This window comes from Ursus maritimus, unplaced genomic scaffold, assembly GCF_017311325.1.
Source record: "Ursus maritimus isolate PB19 unplaced genomic scaffold, ASM1731132v1 scaffold_20, whole genome shotgun sequence".
NCBI lineage: Eukaryota > Metazoa > Chordata > Mammalia > Carnivora > Ursidae > Ursus > Ursus maritimus.
In genome coordinates, this window is record NW_024424453.1 from 32,818,798 (window position 1) to 32,837,573 (window position 18,776).

General features: G+C 47.2%; 1 protein-coding gene across 2 annotated transcripts in view; it reads right to left on the reverse strand.

Moving 5' to 3' along the window:
• The window catches only part of RFTN1 (raftlin, lipid raft linker 1), a 192,714-nt gene that overhangs the window by 172,683 nt on the left and 1,255 nt on the right, over positions 1 to 18,776 (reverse strand). The window contains exons 1-2 of one of the 2 annotated variants that reach the window (XM_040636842.1): positions 17,822 to 18,051; positions 690 to 842 (exon numbers count right to left, since the gene is read on the reverse strand). In XM_040636842.1, the coding sequence (XP_040492776.1) occupies positions 690 to 834 (145 nt within the window). In that variant the 5' untranslated portion in view covers positions 835 to 842; positions 17,822 to 18,051. Of the gene's footprint in view, positions 1 to 689; positions 843 to 17,821; positions 18,052 to 18,776 lie in introns of those variants that run through there. The other variant, XM_040636843.1, reaches the window with a different exon arrangement.

An 18,776-nucleotide genomic window follows, 5' to 3' on the forward strand; every position in this document is an offset into this window, starting at 1 on the left:
TTTATATTTTCTTACTTATGATTATAGTCTGTTGAGGTTTTGTTGTTTTGTTTTCATGTGTGTGAGTCTTCTCTCGAACTAAGTGAGAGGCTCCAGGAAACCAGGACCCCTGCACGATTTCCCCACAGCAATAACCCAGCACTGTGCACACAGTCAGCGCTCAAGCAAATGCTCTGGGCCGGTCACCCCAGGGCCCCTGCGACACTGTTAGTGAGGTGACGTGGACACCCTGCAGCTCGGATGAGGCAAAGCCAAGCCCAGGTGGGCAAGCGCCCTCGAAAGACGCCAGACAACAGGCAGGTCAATGTTAATAGGAGATAAGGCAAACTTTCCTTCTGCACAGGGCTCGCCACAACACACCGTCTGCAGACTAGTTGGCCCATGGGCTAAACGCAGCCCGCCCGCGCGTCTGTACTAGTTGACTCACACCTAGGTTTAACTTCTTACAATTTAAATTCGTTGCGATCTTTTAAAAAGTGAAAAGTTCCACATAAAAATCTGGATTTCTGCAAGCAGTACCTTTTCAAAGGCCCATCTTTTCCAGTTCCCCACAGCAACCCCCACACCCCCCTGCTCTGCCACCAGCCCTGCCCGGGGGTGGGGTGGTGGGCTGGGGTGGGAGGGGACCTCAGCCTCGGGGCTGGGTCTGAGCTCACGGGCCACCAGGAGCTTGGGCCATCCATACTCACCAGCACTCAGGGTCGTGAACTCCAGGAAGCGATATTCGTAGGACACATCTATCTTGGTTTCCACCTGAGGCCTCTTTAAAGTTGAATAGATATTTCCAGGCCGTTTGTCATCGTGTTTCTCTAACTTGTTCAATCCGCAACCCATTTCAGCAGCTGCCAGCAGAAACCAAAACAAGGACAAGGAGAGTGATTTTTTTTTCTGAGATTTTGTTTTTAAACAAAAGTATAACAGTATAAAAGACCCCGTATTTCCCTGAAGACTACATGAAGGACCTCAGCCTTTATGAAACCCAGTATATTTCAGTGTCTGACCTGAACACGGAGGAATCATGCTCAGGACCCAGGCTGGCTTCTCCTTCTGTGTGGACACCATTACCAGCTATCCCACACTTCTATAATGACACCAAAAGCGTACCTGTCTCCTATCTTTTTTCCCCCATCTGAGGAAAATAATACCTCAGAGCACCTCAGTTCCACTCTAATCTATAGCCGTGATTAAAAAAAATGAGATCTTAAAAGCAATATGGTACATTATGGTGTCAGCCCATCTGAAAAGAAAAAACAAAACAAGAGACATGTCACTTTTGCTGTGGTTGCTAAGAGAGAATAATAAGTTGTTGGTACAATTTCCTAGCTCCAACAGTAATTATTTAGATGGGAATTTATATTCATAAAACATCTCTAAAAGTAGATGGTGGTATTTTTACAGGCCTCATCTAAAAGTCCCCCTTTTATTCTTTTTGAGACCAGACCACAGGAAGTAATAGTATGCTTCCACGCTCTTAGAGAGTCATTTTAGACCAAAATGAAGACTGGCTGAACACTAATAGCAGGGCCAGAGAAATTGGAAGCAGAAATCCACATGTATTAGAGCGAAGATCTGTGGCGACAGTTTGAAAGAAAAATGGAGAAATGTTAGGATAATGTGCACATTAGGGTGGGCTCAGCTCCCAGCCTTTCGAGGGATTGAAAACAATGAAGGTTCTCTGTTTATTTAGGCAGAATGAACATTCGTGAAATGACTTTTTATCCATTCCCCAGACTTCAGCAGAAGATATTTTCCTTTTGTGCACAGAGCATGACCAATACTTCCCCCTTCTCTGGGGTACCAGAGCTGCCATCAGACCATATTTCACAAAAATATGAACTGGCCAAGAATATCACAAACAGAAACGTGGTGACCGCTTCCTTTTAGAGATAAGAATTTCCTTTTGCTTAATCCATTCACAAGGTACCCAGCTTCCTAAGGCAAACTGGCAAGCTCCAGAAAAACAAAACGAACCTCAAAAAAGCAGTACGTGGGGTGGGGGGGGGGAGTGGAAGAGGGCGGTGTCGTGACAACCAGGCTATCCTTTTCAGTAATTAAAAAAAGTCTGGAAGGATGGATGAGAACAGGAAGGCTTACTTATGCCTTAATAAGGGAACATTAGTGTCCAAAGGGCCGGGGCAGACATGATTTATGTGCAATCTGCATGAACTGATTACTTGTAAAATACTCTGTAGTTCTGCAGATAGAAGGGCTGATATATACAGAAGCTGCATATTTAACTACTAAAAAGCAAGCTGAGTGGCATCTGCTGAGGCTAAGCAGAAGAGAAGTGGGCAGGAAGGCTCCCGTGTACTGGGGAACAGGTGACCTGGCAAGATGAACACTGTTACCACCAGAACAGAACTGGAAATAACCCAGAGGCTCACCAAGTAAGTCACTAACACACCTACCTCCCTAAGAAAGACTAAGTGTTTGGGGCCCTCAAAAAGAGAAACCTCCCCCTCAAAAATCCTCCCCTTCTTGTTATCCTAGTAGGTAAATTCTAGCATCAGAGATTCGTTCCTTTGAAATCACAATCGCTCTCTCTCTCAGGATCTCCTCTGAAACCACAAATATCTTTAAGGGAAGGGCAACGAGCAAAGCTTATGGTAGACACTAACACTTTAGTATGATGTAATATCTTCTATAAAGGACGGGTTCCCTGACAATCGAGAAAAAAGAGGAGAGGATTATCAGGATGAGCCAAAAGACTCAGAAAAAATTAAGGAGGTGGAAGGAGGTGGGGGATGGCGTGCCAAGACACATGAGAAAAATTCTTCCAAATTACAACTTGGAGTTTAACGTTTGTCAGATTGTCCCAAACTTGAGGTCTCTGCCCAAGTTCACCCCTAAGGGCACTGTGCTTATCTCACAGGACATGACAAGGTTCTAGGTAAACCATGCATGTGATCTGACACAGAAAAGATAAACACTACCAGCCAACAGCAAAACTATACTATCAGAGACTCCTCAAGGTCTCAAACTTAGAGATTCATTTCTTTGGAATACACGCAACCCTGGTTAAGCAACTGCTTTTATAGCACGACTCTCTCTCTGGGAAGGCAGACATATGAAGCAGCTGTGAGCCAATAAAACCTCAGCGTGAATTTGTTCCTCTTACCCTTTTGTATTGAGGCCCTACCTTATTCACTCCCTGCACGCCTGTGTTCCTTTTAGTTCCTTCTTGCATTTTTCTACCAACCCCCACCCCTGTCAAAATAGTAAAGATTTTCATATCATTCTAAAAATACATATTACAGTCCCTACTCCTCAAACAAGAAAGATCTAGCTTACAAAAGGGGGGGAAGTAAGATAGAACAGTGCCTAATATTGCTGTTTACTATGTGGGGTTCCCATGGCTCATGCTAGAATCCCACAAGGAGCTTGGGGCAAGGGATGGGTATGGGCCTTTGAGGGCAGTGACAGGTGGTAGGCAGAGGGAAGAGTAGAGGCATGGCTTTGCCCGATGCAGACATTTGGTGTACATTCCCTCAGACACTCAAGGAGTGTCTGTCTCAGTGGAAGCACATCTCTCTCAGGAGTTAAGTTCTCCAGTAGGACACAAGGTAAATGGTAAAGATAAAGGTCTTGAAATATGGCCCCCAAATCCTTTGATACTCCTGCCATTGCAGGTGGGGTCTACGTCACCTCCCCTGAATCTGGGTTCCATGGTTACGCGAACAATACAATATGGTGGAATGACACAGTGGCAGCTTCTGGACCTGGGCCTTACGAAACTGGGAGCACCTACTTCTTAATCTTTGGGATGCCTGTTCTTGGATCCCAGCCACCATGCCATGAGGAAGCCCAAGAAGCCCCAAAGGGAGGCCCATGTGGAGAGGAATGAACAGCCAGCACCAACTTGCCAGCCATCTTGCCGGTGAGCCATCTTGGAAACTGAGCCTCTGCCTCAGTCAAGACACTGATACCATGTGAGGTAGAGACAAGCTGTTTCCACCAAACCCTGCCAAAACTGCAAATCCTGAGCAAAATACACCATTGTTTCTGTTTTAAGCCTCTAAGTTTTGGGGTGATTCATCATGCAATATGTAACTCATTCACAAGTTTGTTCAAAATAACCATGTCCTGCTGCCTCTTCAGGAGAACACCAGTCAAGACTGCCTGCATTTCCGGGCCCGGGTCTAGCCATTCACCCTCTGAAGGGCACTTGGGCTGTTTCCAGTTGATTATGAATAAAATGGCTATAAACATTCACACAGAGGTTTTTATGAGGACAGAAGTTTTCATTTCTCTAGGGTAGCACCTACGTGTGGGATGGCTGGGTGGTGTAGTAAGCGCAAGGGTCCTGCTAACGAGTGATGCTTCTCTTTCCACATTTAGGGTGGCCACATGCTGACCGCAGGAGAGGCATGGCAGAGGGTGAGACCCTGCGAGAGCCGGACCGATTAGCAGCTCTACCTCCTGCCCCCTCTGGAGCGTCAGCATCCTGGGTAGAATCATGAGAGCGGCGCTATTCATGGCTAATTCTCCTTTCGTTGTTGTCTGTTCCTGTAAAGGACATACGCTAAAAATCACTTGTGTGGGATGAGATTCTCCCGGTGCTTTATCTATAGTCTATCCAACTCCCACAGCTCTGCCCTTTCAGATTCCTACAGTCACCCCACATTGACACCTAGTGTAAATCAAGTTACTCACTTTATGTGTGAGTGAATCCCTGGATCAGCTTTGATTAGCTGACAGTCATACAGGAGGATTTTTTTTCCTTTGTTTCTACCACGGTCTTCCCAGAATACATCCCTGAACCCATGTGTATGCGTCTGTCTAGCATCAAGGGACCAAGAAAAACCTTCCAAGAGTTCTTCAAAGGTAAAGCAAAAAGAGGAGGTCGTTCCCCATTCCTGTGGCGAGACAGTGGGAAAAAAGCCAAAATAAACACACAGTTCTCTAGCAGAAATCGGCTAAAAGTAATTAGGAACTGGATGCTGATTACGGGGGAAAAGAAGGTAATCACCGGGAGGCTGAGACCCTGGCTGCAAGAAGAGGATGTTAGAGATTGCAAATGACCAGAAAGCAGAGAGCCCTCAGATGGTGAGCTTCTGGAAAATCAGTTCTTTCCAAATCAAACCTAGCGCGAGGTGGGTCTTTGAGACACGGTGGCCCGGCGTCATGCAGGAACGGTCAGCTCCACGAGAGAGGGAACTTTTCCAAATTCGTGCATACGTGCATGCATTCATTCAGCACACATTTATTAAGGTCTGCTTTAAATCAGGCCCTCGATTAGGAAAGATAAAAATGGGAAGACCAGGCCCTGCTCTCAAGGAGATCGGAGGTGAAAGGAGGAGAAAGACAGTGAACAGATGTATGTGGTGCAGTGGGGCAGGCTGTTCTGGAAGTCTGGGCAGAGCGCGGGACACCCAGGGAAAATCCCTGTGATAGAAAACAGACCCGGTTCCAGAAGAAGCTGACCAGCAATGGGGCATGGTGTCCTGTGTCATTTTCAATGTTGAAATCTTTACATTTTTATTTTAAAGTATTTCTGGTTTGTTTCTGAAATGCTTCCCAGGATGCTTAAAAGACACTGGAAAACCGTTTCAGAAAGGATCACCTCCTTAAAAGATTATTTTTCAGCTTGCATTTCGAAAACTTCAGTTTAAAGGCTCATTTTTACTATCAACTAGGATACATGCATTTAAATAATGGGAGCAATAAATGTAGTTATATTTCCAAATACAAATTAGTTTCATTAAGAGTGAGTCCTCATTTACCACACTTGCTGCTAATCTGTGGCAGACTGTAAAGCTAATTTTAACAATTGCCAACAGCTCATGACAGGCAACCAGAGATGGGGCAATTATATGCAATGATGCTGGATCAGCTGGCAAACGCATTTTTTATTTCTGCATTCAAATCCCATATTTGAAGCCTCAAGCGTGTTTATTACATCACTCAGTCACCCAAAGTAAGAACTGATGATCCAAATTAAGACATTTTTACATGATAGGAACATCTCTCTCAACCCAGAAATGTAAATGAAAACTTGAAAATTCAAATGATATCAAATCTTGATATTCTTCAAACATAGTCTAAGACAGAAACCCAAGGGTAACTAAAATTTACCCATTGAGGGACTGGGTGAAATAGGTGAATGGGATTAAGAGGTATAAACTCCCAGTTATAAGGTAAGAAAGGCACAGAGATGAAAAGTACAGTCCAGAATACAGTCACTAACATTGTAATAACATTGCATGGTGACACTACGCTTACTGTGGGGAGCACTGAGTAATGTCTAGAATTGTCGAATCACCAGAAACTACTATAACACTCTACACCAACTATACTTCGATAAGAAAAATTTACCTGTTCAAAGCATTCCTGATTCGATGCCAAGAATAAAGAACAATCTATATGAAACAGTATTATTTGTATGGTGCTACTCCTTCTAAGTGAGTGTGTATATAATATATACTATATAAATTTATAGTAATATACTTCATATATATTTTATATGTGTGTGTATATATGTACATATACATATATATATATATATATATATATATATACACATATATACACACACATTCTCTTTGTATCTGGCAAGACAGACCACAATGTTCCCAGACATTTCCTCCAGGTCATGAGATGATGGGTGACACTCTCTCTATGGTTTTCTAGATTTTTCAAATTTTCTGAGCTGCACATACATTATTTTCTTCATTGAAAACAATAAGAGGTATGATAGCCAGCCTCCAAGATGACCCTCAGTTATCCCTGCAGCATTCACGGGTGGTCCCAACCCACAGTGAATAGGGCTGACCCGCGGGGCCAGGAGGGCACTGCAGAAATGATAAGCGTGATTTCCAAGGCTGGGTTACAGCAGCATTGTGGATTCGACCTTGCTCTCTCCTGGATCCCTCACTCTGGGGACAGCCAGCTGCCATAGTATGAGGACACTCTATTAACCCTGTGGAGAAGTCCCAGGACAGGAATGGAGGCCTCCACCCAACACCCAACGCTGTTGGCTAGCTCAGCACCCATGTGGAAGCAGATTCGTCAGCCCCAGAATGGCCCCCAGCCCATCCAGCATCTTGACCACAACCTCTTGAGGCACCCCATATCAGAGTCACCCAGCTAAGCTGCCTCTGGATTTCTAACCCACAGAAACCCTGTGAGATAATAAATGTTTACTGTCGTTTCTGGCTGCCAAGATCGGGAGTAATTTGTTACAGACCAAAAGATAAGGAACACGAGGGGTATTTACATTACCAAAAGGAAACACTTGCTTACTATCCCCTCACCCCCACATCTCAGCCGGGGTCTGATCCAGACCACCTCCCTGCCTTCCCACAGACTCCATCACAAGCACCCTTAACTGAACCCAGCTCCCTTTCAGAAGAAGCTGCGGCTCCAAGTGTGGGCCTCAGACCAGCAGCACCGGACTTCCCAGGAGCCTGTGAGAAATCCAGAATCCCAGGCCCTCCCAGGCCTGCTGAACGAGAATCTACATTTTAATGACAAGTGATTCATTGAAGTTTGAACAACGGCAAAGTTTGAGAAACCCTGGGCGGTGGCAGTGGTCCTCAACCTTGGTTGCATACTGGAATCATCTGGAGAGCTATCTAAAGGTCCTGATGCCCAGGCATTTGGGGGTGAGGCCTTATCATCAGTATTTTTGAAAACCCCAGGTGATTCTAACTGGCATCCAGGAGTGAAAAATCAACAATTTAGGAGCAAGCTCAGTTTTCCCCACTCTGAACCCTCTCCAGTCTCAGATCTTTCTTAAGTCTCCTAGCCAGGGCTAAGAACCCCAGTCTAGAACATGGCTCTGCTGCCCCCCTTGATTCCACACCCCCATCTCTTGAGCCTCTGTACTTCAGAGGCCCTCTTCCCACCTGCATGCTGTCCTCCCAAGCACAGATGCACCCCAAAATTTCTATTCCCAGCCCTCCTTCTGTCTCTCTTAAAATCATTTTCAGTACAGGGGCACCTGAGTGGCTCAGCTGGTTGAGCATCTGCTTCTTGGTTTCAGGTCAGGTCATGATCTTGGGGTCAGGAAACTGGGCCCCGAGTTGGGCTCTGTGCTGAGCATGGAAACTGCTGGAGAGTCTCTCTCTGCCTCGCTGTTCCCCACCCCTCCATTCATGCTCACACTTTCTCTCTCTCACTCTCTCTCTAAAATAAGTCAATAAAATCTTTAAAAAAAATCATTTTCAGTATAAGCCACTTCGGACACACAGATGAGGACAAAAAATGAGGCATCTAGGTACCCACCACCAAGATTTAACAACTGCTTACATTTTACTTTATTTGCTTCACATCTTATATTTTTGAAGAAATGAGACTTTGGATGCAACCCCTGTGCCCTTCCTCTCTCCCCCCTTCTATCCTTGCTTTTACACTTTCACAATCTCCCTGTGACACCCACAACAATACATGACAGAGGTTTGAGACTTTCCACTTCCTGGCACCTTTAGCGTCTCGGTACGTTGTCCACGGCACCGGAGGCTAAAAGCAATACTCACAGTTCCACTTATTAAGTAGTTCAGTCTAAACAACATAATAATTATTTATGTCCAAACAACTTATTAGCCTTTTGAAAAAAATAGTACATAAAAATTGGAAGAATAAACCCTTTTCTTTCATTCCTGAGTCACCACAAGTACTAACGGGATGTGCGCATCTCTTGGGCACTGCACAACTTCTCAAACCTTGGAATCATGCTGGACACCACCACCTTCATTTCCTGTTCCACTAGGTTCTTAGCAACCACCCAAAAGGCAGCTGCACAGAGACATGACATCATCAAAAGGAAGGCGGTGTTACATTGGTACTGCGAACTACCCCAAGATGGCAGGTCTTGTGTTGTCTACCATGTCAAGTACCACTGTGTTCCCCTCAGAAATGTAAAAAAAAAAAAAAAAAAAAGCCCTTCTGCCCCGCCCTCATGAGTTTGCTGTGGTATCTTGGGGTGCCTTAGTAATGCAGTTTGGGAACCTCCGATATGTGGTATTGTTGAGTATGCTCAAAAAAGTTACACAAATGCTATTGTCTCCCCAATAGCCCTCATATCCCCTCTCATGGGCCCTGCTTTACCTGTTCTGGGCAAAAACCTTCCAGTGTCCCTCCCAGCCTGGTGAACTCCAGGTAAACAGGCCCAAGGACCTGTATCAATATCTTCACCTAGAAATTTCCTGAAATTCCTGATGAATATGCTCCAAACAGAACTCAAGGCCTTGCCCGTCAAGGCCTGTTCTTCCTCCTGTGTTCCTTGGTTCTGTGGATAGTACCACTGTCCTCGTAACACCCAGGCTCGAAACACCAGGCCTCAGCCTGCTCCTGCCACTGTTCTCACCGTGACAGCTGGCCTGGTGCTGGGTGCTGGTGGAGGCCTTTACTTCCACCACTTCATTTTCCATGCCGATCCACTCTCTTAAGACCATCAAAGGCCTTCCTGAATCTGGCTTCCCCTGGCCTCTCACCCACTAATTCCTAGTATAGGCTAATGCCAGATTAACCATTCTGTGCCACACAAGTGGCTCAAAGAGCATAAGAAACATATGCTGCCCAGCTTGGAGTCCTTAGCCTCAACCTTCCCCCCAAACCCCTCCCTCCCCGGTCTCTGGCTGTTCCTCTTCATGTACCCTGGAGCCAGGCTGTAGGAAGCCACTGCTAACTTTTGTACACACTGAACACTCTCCAGATACCATTCCTTTACCTCCAGTGCACCCCCCACCTAACACTCCTTACCTTCCATCTTGACCCTCTGTATTAGGGCTGCCCAGAGAAACAGAACCAATAGGATAGTGTGTGGATAGATATCTATACAGAGAGAAGGCAGGGCAGATTTGTTTTAAGAAATTGACTCATGTGACTGTGGGAGCTGGCAAGTCAGAAATCTGCAGGGCAGGCCAGCAGGTCAGAGACCTAAGAAGTGTTGATGTTACAATCTTGAGTCCTAAGGCAGTCTGGAGGCAGGATTCCTTCTTCCTTGGGAGACCTTGGTGTTTTCTCTTAAGTCCTTCAACTGATTGGGTGAGGCCCACCCACATATGGAGAACAATGTGCTTTACTTGAAGTCTCCTGATTTAAATGTTAATCACATTTAAAAAAGAAAAATAACCCACAGCAACACCTAGACCTGTTTGAACAAAATCCGGGTACCATAGCCTAGCCAAGCTGACATAAAATCACCCATCACACTCTCCTTTATTAAGCACTTACTGCATGCAAAGCACTATTCTAAATGCTGAGGATACCAAAGTGATGCAAAAGACATAAAAAAAAAAAAGCAACAACCCTTCCCTGAAGGATCAGATAAATAGACAACACACAAATAAAAATAATAAAGGAAATTCAATTTTAAAGAAATAAAGAAAATAAGGCAGGGAGGAGGGACAGCAAGCACAGGGGAAGATAAGGCAATATTTAAAAACGGGGTGATCAGCGAAGGCCTCACCCAGAAGGTGATGTTAAAGAGACCATGGGATGAGGGGGATGGTATACCAGGCAAGGTGGTGGCAAGTGCAAGGTTCTAGGACCCGCCTGGGGACAGGGGGTGGCTGCAGGTGGCACGTGAAATCAGAGAGGCGTGGGGAGGCAGGTTGTGTGGGCTGTGCAGACGGTGGCAAGGACTCTGGCTTTACCCTGAGATGGGAGCCCCCTGAGGGCTTCAAGCCAAGGGCAGACATGATCACTCTGGCCATGACTGACTGTGGAAGTGGGGAGACTAGATGATGATGGGGTATGAGCAATGATCAAGTTCTGGATCTATTTTAAACATAGAAAATGAGATTTATTGGTAGTTTGGAAATAGAGTATGAGAAAAAAAGGGCGTCCAAGACAAGGCTAGGGTTTGTGACTTGAGCAACTGGAAGGCTGGAGTGGCCCCCTTCTGAGCTGGGGATGGCTATGGGAGGAAGATGGGAGCTTATTTTAGATGTGTTAACTCCATTGGGTGGAAGTGTGGGGTGGGCAGCTGCAGGGACTAGTCCTGAGCTCAAAGGAGAGTTCTGGAGCTTTCAGTGATGCTTCATCTGCTCATGTGACAGCCAGCTTCCCAAAGGTAGCAATCATGTCTTCTTCATCCCCAAAAGCAGCTATCCCAATGCCCCGCCCCAACAGATGCTTATTTATTTATTTATTTATTTATTGAGAGAGAGCTTGCGCACGAGCAGGGGGAGGGGCAGAAGGAGAGGGAAAGTCTCAAGCAGACTTCACACTGAGCACCAAGTCCAAAGCAGGCCTCGATCTCATGACCCTGAGATCATGACCTGAGCCTGAATCCAGAGTCGGATGCTCAACTGACTGAGCTACCCAGGTGCCCCCAGATACACAATAAATACCTACTAAGCCAACATCCTTCAGGACTAGGACAGACACTCATTATCCAGTAAAAGATGGAAATTCTGGAATATTTGGAATATCTGCCTGTCTTTCTCAGGTTCACCTTCTTAAAGGCATAGCACAGGGGTTGGGTGCACAAGTTCTGGAGCCAGACTGCCTAGGTTCCAATCCCAGTGTCTCTACTTCCTAACTGTGTGACCTCAAGGAAGCCACTCAACCTCAGGTTTCCCAATTATAATATGGGGATATCTCCAAAATTCACTGGCAGGGGGAGGATTAAATAAGTTAATACCAAACAGGGCTTAGAAGAGCTCTGACACATAGAAGAAGCAGTATAAATGTTAACTATTATTAGAAATACTACCAGCATTACTTGTCATCCACTGTAAAGATTCCTTTTGACCTGCCTATGGCATAACTACACCACACTGCAAAGGGTGCTTATTCGGTGTCCCAAGACGGTGAAAAAGGTCCAAAAGCCCTCCCTAAGTTACAGAAGTGTTTGAATGAACAATCTAATTTCTTGTACTTTATATTTCCAAAATTTGGTAATACATGATTCGGTCACATTCCATTAACCAGAGTCTGTGATTAACCAACTCTCTTCTTATCCAACTTTATGGATGAGGTCTATTACAATAATTTCTTCAAACTTAGGAATTTGGGAGCTATTCCATAAATCCTGAAGGATTCCTCAGAAAGTATTTCCTCAGGGTGAAATACAAAGTAAGAAATTTCAACACACACACACACACACACACACACACACACTCGTGTACACATGAGTGGAAGTTGATAATCCTCTGCAAGAAATAAATGCTTAATCAACAGGGTCTGCCTATAGAACAACAAAATGGGACACTATAGTTACAAAAGCCAAAGAAAGTTGTCACTGAAGTGCAGCTGCTTCCTGGTTGAAAAAATGTGGAAACATCCAATACAGTTTCATAAAGTCGCTGAAGAGCTGGTCTGGGCGCCTGGGTGGCTCAGTTGGTTAAGCATCTGCCTTTGGCTCAGGTCATGATCCCAGGGTCCTGGGATCAAGTCCCGCATCGGGCTCCTTGTTCAGCGGGATGTCTGCTTCTCCCTCTGCCCCTCCCCCCTCCCCCTGCTCGTTCTCCCTCTCTCTAAGAAATAAATAAAGTATTAAAAAAAAAAAAAGAGTTGGTCAGTATCAGACAAGCTAGGCAAAACACAGCTGACATGGACTTTGCACCACTGGCTGGTGTTGGTGCCCCAGGACACCTGAGGGCTGGAGTCCCCTCTCCTTTGAAGCACAGAAGAGGGGCAAGCTAGGGCACCATACCAGCCGGCCCCCTCGTCCTGTGCAACCAGGACACAGAAGCTGCCAGGCCCCCTCCAGCACTCCCTACACAACACAAGGGCAGTCAGACACAGGAAAACTCCAAAGCGAAGCCCTCGATACCCCAAATAGTGTCTCCTCCATCTCAGTCTTGGCAGGTAGCCATCAGGCGTAGAATGTGACCTGATTTTCTAGCTCTTTGGTTCTGGCCCCGCTGAGAGCCGATTCTTCTTCCTGAATTCAGCCCAGGTGGGGAGTAAGTCACACAAATGCATATTTAAAAGCTCAACCGAATTCTTATTTGGAGAGCAAGGAATTAACAGGGCTCAAGCAGTGGCCATCACTTGCCTGCTGTACCGATCTTTTCACAGAAAGCATCCTGGTAAAATATGCAATGATAATAACGAAAGCCCCTTTGGGGGCCCAGGAGCAAAGAGAAACTCAAATTTATGTCAAAAACTGAATGTGAATGGGAGAAAAGATCACACGCACGCAAAACCTTTAAAAGGTAAACATAAAAGAAATGTCTGGCTAAATGTATCTCTTTGTCAGTGAAAAATAGCCTAAGCCTTAGCCAAGTGTGTTGCCAATTCTTCAGCTGAAGGAGAAGAGAGAACCGCTTACTGCAGAGCAAACAGGACTTTCAGCCATGATGGAAACACTCCACCTCTGCACTGCCCAAGGCCCAGGCCAATAACCACATGTGTCTCTAGGGCACTTGAAATGTGGCTAGTGGGACCGAGGAGCTGAATATTTGATTTTCTTTCATTTTAATTCATTTTACATTTAAATGTAAGTAGCCACATGTAGGTGGTGGCCAAGGTGTGGGACCGCTCAGGACAGACACTCGAACTCAACAGCGGGCAACATCTTTCTTTTCCTCCAGTGAAACTAAAATCACAGTCAACCAACAATATCTTCAATTGTCACCAAAATACTTAGTATCTCGATACAGGCCCTGGCTGCCCCAAACTCAGAAAACTTAAGAGAAGAACAAAAGACGGAAGAAAGTAATTCCAGTGTGTCACCTCTTGCCGCGCAGTCGTGCCTATCCAGGTTATACACGTCTATTATCCCAGGACTTGATGTATTTGAAAATCTGTGCTTGCACATGTAGTCTCATTTGCAAAACCAGAATGTCAGTCTCTTCCCTATGTCTAGGAAACATGAAAAAGTGAACTTAGGGCAAGTTACTTAACCTCACTAAGCTTCAGTTTCCTTAAGGCTAAAGTGCAGATAAGAATAGTAACTTGCCTCTCCTGAGGATTCAATTCAAAGAATGCATGTGAAGTGCCTAACAGTGGTAGGAGAAGAGTAAGCACTCCGCAAGTGGCAGCTATACTTATGATTCTGTTAGTAACAATAGTGAAATCTGTAATAAAATAAGAACGGTGCTATTTAAAATAGAAGTGGACAGTCGGCAAGTTTTCTTAGGCCGAAACACTCTGAACCTGTTTCCAAGGCTATGGTAAAGTAGCCTCTAGTGAAATACATCTTGGGGACATCTTGGCACTCACGGTCAACCCTAGACGGGCAATCACCCAGTCAGATACCACCAGTCACCAGAATCTTTCAACCGACACTTACGGTGCCTCTACTCTGGGGCAGGCACTGTCCTAGGCTGTCAGATCAGAACAGTTCCCAGGCACAGAGCAACGACTCAAGACTCTATGCCATCTGTCCTCTGACCCCACTGAGACACCTCGGCCAGATATGAATATTTCATTCTGGGGTCCCACTCAGTCCGAGAGGCTCCATCCCTGTTTCCTGAATCAGCCTAGGCCAGGTTCGGCTGCTGGTCCACAGAGCGGAACCAAAGGGTAAGGGAACCTGAGGGGACCTGGGCCATTTTCTCAGCCGGGACAATGAGAGCGTGTCAACAGGTCATGTTTCTCACTGACAGGCCAAATCACTTTAACAGGAAAGCTGTTTTCTGAGCCTTCAAAAGGCCAAATCTGATCTGCCTCACAAAGCAAACACAACCCGCTTTCAGCAGCCAGCTGCGCAAGCCGGTGAAATCCAACGGGAATCTCCTCCACAAGGTTCACATCAACCAGACCAATACGTCAGAAATCCCCCAGGAGTGGCTGAGCAGAAGTGTGGTGGAATTCTGTGGGGCTTGGGGGTTATTTTTTCCCTATATAGAAAGCACTCAATCAATCTTCTTTCACAACCAAGGGTACAGTCCCCTGTGGAATTCCCTTCTCTGAAGACCTCCACAAATAAAATATTTGTCTGATCATCTGCAATAATTTAAGTGTAAACTCACTCACTGGCAGGGTCAGAGATTTCTCACAACTCCTCCACCTATAAAAACAACACCCTTCGGACTGTCTCCGATACCCAATTTCTGGACCCCTCTAGCCCCCAAACACTGGTCAAGTCATGCCCTTGACTTTGGGATAGGAAAACAGGTTGTCATATCTGGAATCTCATACTTGTATTCTTTGCTGATGGGACTGTAAAAATGGTACAACCACGTTGGAGAAAGACCCAGCAGCTTCTTATAAGGTTCACATACACCTCTTCTATGCCCTAATGATTCTACTTCTAGGCATTTACCCCTGAGAAATGAGAACATATGTCCCTAGAAAGACTTGCACACAAATATTCACAGCAGCTTCACTCATAATACCCCCCCCGAACTGGGACTGACTCATGTGTCCATCAACGGGGGAATATATTAACAAACTGTGGTATGGACATATCCTGGAATCTATAATTCAGCAATTTAAAAAAACCCCAAACACTGATATATGCAACATGGATGAATCTCAAAAATATGCTATGTGGAAGAAACTTTACACAATACCGTAGAACTCCACTTACAGGAATTCAAGAACAAACTAACAGTAAAAAACAATCAGCAGTGGTCGCCACTGAAAGGCGGGCAGGGACTGACCGGGAACAGGGATGAGGAACTTTCTGAGGTGATGGTAATATTCTCTATCTTGATAGCAACTAGGGTTACACAGGTGTACACATCTATCAAAACATTATGCAAATGTTACTCTCAAGATTTGTGCATTTCGCTCTATGCATTCACATTTTACCTTAAGAAACATATATTGAACTCTGAATAATAAAATGTGCATTGAAACATTTAGGAGTGACCTGTGCCCATGTCTATAATTTACTTTAAAGTACATAAAACAGTAAGTTGGGACTTACTGATGGATGGGACTTAAGGTGGATAGATGGATGAACAGATAGACAGATGTGTAATAAAGCCAGTACTGCTAAATTACACTTTAGGTATGGGTACTTGGGTGGTTACTGTTCTTGCAAATTATTTATATTTTTAAAAATGAGATAGGTGGGGAAAGAGCCATAATACCTTCTCCTTAGCCCACCAAGTTAGAAATTTGGCAAGACACCCATGCCCACCAAGCTATGGGCCCACATAGTTTTAATTTTGCGGAAAAAAGAAGATTGGAAGAACACAAGTAGCTTTACAGGAACTCCCATCACTCATGCCAAAGATTTTCTGCCTGTTTCCCTACAGACAAAGCAATTATTTGAATGGAAGCCAAAAATTCCTGCTCAAGAGGGAGAAAAAGAACTCATTCCCAATTTGTTCTCTTTCAGTTCCTGCACCAATCTATTAGCTAACTGCACAACACTCCACTTCCATTTGCCCCCTGTCCATTAAGCCAAAAGACTAACAAAGAAACACCAACGCAGCGACTTGATATACAGAGGATGAGGTCTCAGTTCTCAGGACCAGAAACCCCGCTGTAGGCAAAAGAGGATGCAGAGTCAGTCTGAGGTTAAAGTGATTTCACTGAGGTTAGCACACACACACACGCACCAAAGAGCCCCAAACAGCTTGTTGCTTAACCCCTCTGTGGGGTTTGGTGACATCTGGGGTCACTTGAACTTCGTAGGGAATTCAGCTGTTCAGAGATACAAATTAGGAATCCCGGCAGCCAGGGACACGTGGGGTGCAGAGCGTGCCCTACCCACAGGCCCAGAGGTCGCTCACATTACGCCTGCCTTCCTTCCTGGCAGGGCCTCACTTATCCTGAGATGACACACGATGGCAGGGGCTGGAAGACGCCTAGCATGACTGCCCGCCCAGCATCTGAAAACAGCTGTACCAATTACAAGAAAGGACTGTTGCTGGAAACCCAGGGCAGGCACTCAAATTTGGCATTTGTGCCAGACTTAAAAAAAAAAAAAAAAATATATATATATATATATATATATATATATATATATATATATATATATGCTTTTTGTTTGTTTTTAAGTCCCCCAACAAACTCACTGCCACCACCCAGTGTCCCTGGGGACCACTGACAAGCACATAGGGCAGCACGGCATGAGCAACGCGAAGGCAGCAGGGAGCGCGCCTGGGTCTAGCACTTTTGGCTTCCACGCGGTTCTCACTGCCAAGACGGCGATATCCTGGGTCAAGGGCACAGGCCCTGGTCTGCGGGGAGGAGGAGTGTTGCATGCCTGACAATCCGGTTTTCTGAAATGTACGCCGCCACCACCCCGCCATGGCCCAGACCTACCCTGGCTCCCCTTGAGCCTGGGTAAGTGGGTTAGGACGAGGAAAGAAATCCCCTTACAAAAGGGGAGATGCCGTTTTCAGCTCTAGGGACTCCCCGCGCCCCAAGTCTCTGTGCCTCGGTGATGCGCCGCTTCCTCTGGAAGCGCGGCAGGTCGGCTCCCATCTATCCAGCACCCCTGCGCGGGCAACAAACATACCTCCCAAGGCGCACGCAGAAGGGCAGCCGGAGCCACCTCCCACTCCCCACCCCCCACCCCCTCCCAGCCTCGCTCGCTCCTGAACCCGCACTCCGTGTCCAGCTCCTGCCTGATCTTTGCCAAGGACCCCCTGCAGCAGTGTCCCAGACCCACCTGTAGCCTCAAAGCTTCCCCTCTGCTTCCCTCTTTGGCGCCCCCGAGTCTGCAGAGCCCACGACCCCTACCAAACTGCTCTAGGTGCCTCTCCCCATAGCGTGCCAGGGATGATTTTTTTTTTTTTCCAAAAAAGTTGCCCAAGACCGCTGCGTGCCGTGGATCCGCGCAGACCCCATCCAACCCGGGCTGGGGATGCGGTGGTGGGGGCGGTGGCCCTGTGGCAGCCCCGGCAACCTGCAAGGAGGCGCCACGCGGGGCTCCTCCGGTCCGCCGCGGTCCGGGTCCGCGGGGCCAGATGGCGGGGCCTATGCCCGCCTACACCCCAAGTCCTGCCGCGCGCCCACCTACCGTTGGGAACTGGCTGAGGAGAAGGCGCCGGCGCGGGCTCCCTGAGACAGCGTGTTCCGTCCCGGGAGGAAAGTTTGTGCCATACAGAGCAGGCTGCACGGGGAAGGCGTGGGCGCCACTGGGTGGGGGCGGGAAGCGGCGGCGCGGCGCGCTCGGGTGCCCGTCCCTCCCGCGATCTGTGCGTCCGTCCCTCCGCGGCGCCCGCGGCCGCCGCGCTCCCGCTCGCTGCGCCTTGAGCCTGGCGCGCTCCGGCTCCAGCCCCGACGCGCCCCCGCCGCCGCCGCCGCGCGTCCGCCGGCTACACTTCCTCTTCCTCTGAACTCATGTGCAAAATATGCTGCGCTGCATCTTCGGGGGAGCAGCCGGCCCCTGACAGCCGCCGCGGGAGCAGCGGGCCCGCCCCGCGCCCCTGGACGCCCTGCACCCCCTCGACGCCCCGCGCCGCTGCCTCCACGAGGCGGGCCACCTGCGCGCCGCACACGTTGCACCCCGCGGGCGACCCTCGCTGCGCCTTCGCGCAGAGGTCGGAGGCTCAGGGATGCACCCTCTCGACCCCTCCTAACCAAGGTTGTGTATGGCGGGAGTGCACGTAGGAGCTGGGGTGCTGGATGGTGACTGCCACCAGGGGCTGATGGCTGAGGGTGTGGGAGGATAATTGAGAGTGGTCCATTCCTCTTCCCCATTCCACAGGTGGGCCACCACCACCACCCCCCACCCCCGTCTAAGTTATTTCTCGAGTTGGTGATTAACCAGAGGGATAATGCCACCGTCTCCTTGCCACACCCTATCCCACCTACTTCAGGTGTCCAGAAGGTTTGAGATCTGGGGAACCATCTTGGCCTGCAACTTTAGGTTGCCCAAGGAGACAATTATATAAATAAAGCACCAGGGCAGGGCTGACTTAGTAAAGTGAAAACGTGAGGCCGAGAGCCTATTATAAAGTATTTTTTTCTTG